Source organism: Tupaia chinensis, unplaced genomic scaffold (assembly GCF_000334495.1).
Source record: "Tupaia chinensis unplaced genomic scaffold, TupChi_1.0 Scaffold000322_1, whole genome shotgun sequence".
Taxonomy (NCBI): Eukaryota; Metazoa; Chordata; class Mammalia; order Scandentia; family Tupaiidae; genus Tupaia; species Tupaia belangeri.
The window spans coordinates 3056263-3058286 of record NW_006159816.1 but is presented as its reverse complement, the minus strand read 5'-3'; the positions used below and the strand labels follow the sequence as shown (position 1 = coordinate 3058286).

The 2024-nt window shown below is 33.7% G+C and overlaps 1 protein-coding gene across 1 annotated transcript in view; it reads right to left on the bottom strand.

Annotated features, from left to right (window-relative positions):
- The window catches only part of CWC22 (CWC22 spliceosome associated protein), a 69071-nt gene that overhangs the window by 35062 nt on the left and 31985 nt on the right, over positions 1-2024 (bottom strand). The window contains exons 9-11 of the mRNA XM_006151636.3: positions 677-812; positions 378-584; positions 222-284 (exon numbers count right to left, since the gene is read on the bottom strand). Coding sequence (XP_006151698.1) covers positions 222-284; positions 378-584; positions 677-812 — 406 coding nt within the window. The remainder of the gene's footprint in view (positions 1-221; positions 285-377; positions 585-676; positions 813-2024) is intronic.

Here is a 2024-nt window from a genome sequence, read left to right as displayed (position 1 = left end):
AGAAGATGGACAATGAGGTAAATAATTCAGAATAAAGTAATACCACAGGGAAACACTAGAAAGGAAAATAATGCCTGCAGAAATAGTAAAAAGAATGACTTCAGAGGAGCAGATATTTCATTAAGTAGAACCCAGTGATCTCTAAATATTTCCATTCTATATTAAGTTACTTAATTGCTTTTACTTATCCAAAATAAATAATTTCTTAGAATTTTACATACCCTTCTTAATAGCTTTGTACTTCTCTTCATTCTCCATAAAATTAGGGTCCATCTTGAAAACATCTTAAAAAATAAAATAAAAGTTAAGTAAGTGTTTATTTTCTGAATTTATTTTTGTTGGTGTCCTGCTTCCTGAACCCCACTGCCCAGACTTACTAAGAACATCTTCGGGATTATAGTCATCCTCCAAAGGCAGCATGTGGGTGAACTGATCATCTTCTTCTACTAAGTCAAGTCCTTCTAGGATAATTGGGTGATCCTTGAATCCATCCTTCCGTACAGCAAACATCACTTCAATCATATACTGAACTCTTTTGTCAATTTCAGACTCATGCAGAATGTTTCGAAGGCGTTCAAATATTGCTAAACAGAAAGAAAGGACATAAAAAGCAGTAAATATAATAATATTGATACTTAAGCAAGAACACACTATCAAACCAGGAACAAATACCTACCATTGATTCCTCTTGGTGACACCTGTGTTAACTTGAGGCCACATTCCTTGAGAAAACCAATAGCGACTTCAACACTATCATCTGTTGGTCTTTCCAAGAGTAAAGTGAGCATCTCTAAGCATAAAACTTCGTGTGCCTAAATAGAATGCAGACATTTGGAAGAGAGAAAATGCTTTTTACATATTCTAATTTAATGTTGATAATATTTTTAAATTAGCAATTCTGTTTTTGTGGGGTCCTCTTGTCCTTTTCCATTCTTCAGAACTCCGGGTAAAAATGCATATACTTTGCATGCTTTTCCAAGCCAACAGGACTCAAACTGTGCAGCAAGTCATATAGGAGCCATCTGCCTTAACCATGTCACCTGGCTGACGCAGCAAATCTATTTTTTACAATGATTATATTTCACGTACGATGGACAAATTTATTCCAAATATGGCATACAATTTACCTATCAATTTCATCATGTATCTTAAGGATTTACAGAATATCCACAAACCTTCATTTACTACAATGAATACAGCTATTTGAATTATCTCTGGAAAAAAGTATTATGTATAGGAATATGTCATAATTGTAAACTCAAAACTTAAAAAAATTACATAATGGGGCCAGCAGGTGGCATAGTGGTTAAGGGTGCTGGACTCCCACATGGCCAACCGCAGTTCAAGTCACAGACCTGGAGGCTTGCTTTCTTACTTTCTCTCTCTCTCTCTCTCTCTGTCTCTCTTTCTCTCACTATCATTCTCTCTTGCTCTCGCTCTGTCCCTTTCTGGCCAATTTTTTTTTTTTAAGTAAGGAAATAAATAAAGTTAAATAAGATAATTCTTTTTTAAAAAAATTACCTGCTAGCTTCTTTTAATTTGTTTTTCAGAATCACTATGTGAGGAACAGCAACACAAATCTTTAACTGATACCTACATGACCACAACTCTTCATATCCATTTCCTAATTTATTCTATATCAGCATCTCTATTGGGTAGCAAATAGTCCTTACATTACAATACTAATTTTACCAAAAACTATCTTAACACTTTGTTACATACTATCTGTTTTGAATATTTCCTTTTATAAAAAAAAATTAAATCAAACTACTTACAGTGATCATATTAAAAAATTAGTATTTGTAAACAAAGCCAGATACAGTGGTAAAAAAATTCTTCTAAGAAGCTTTGCTGTGAGAGGAAATGAACAGAACTAATATTTGAAAGGCCATAAGTATGCCTTTAAAGTCAAACATTTATTTGAGGTGGAGAGGAAACAAGCTAAATTTCAACTCAGGAGAGGATCCTCTTCACACTGAGTACAACAACAAAAACATACTGCTTTTCTTGGTTGGGAAGGGAAA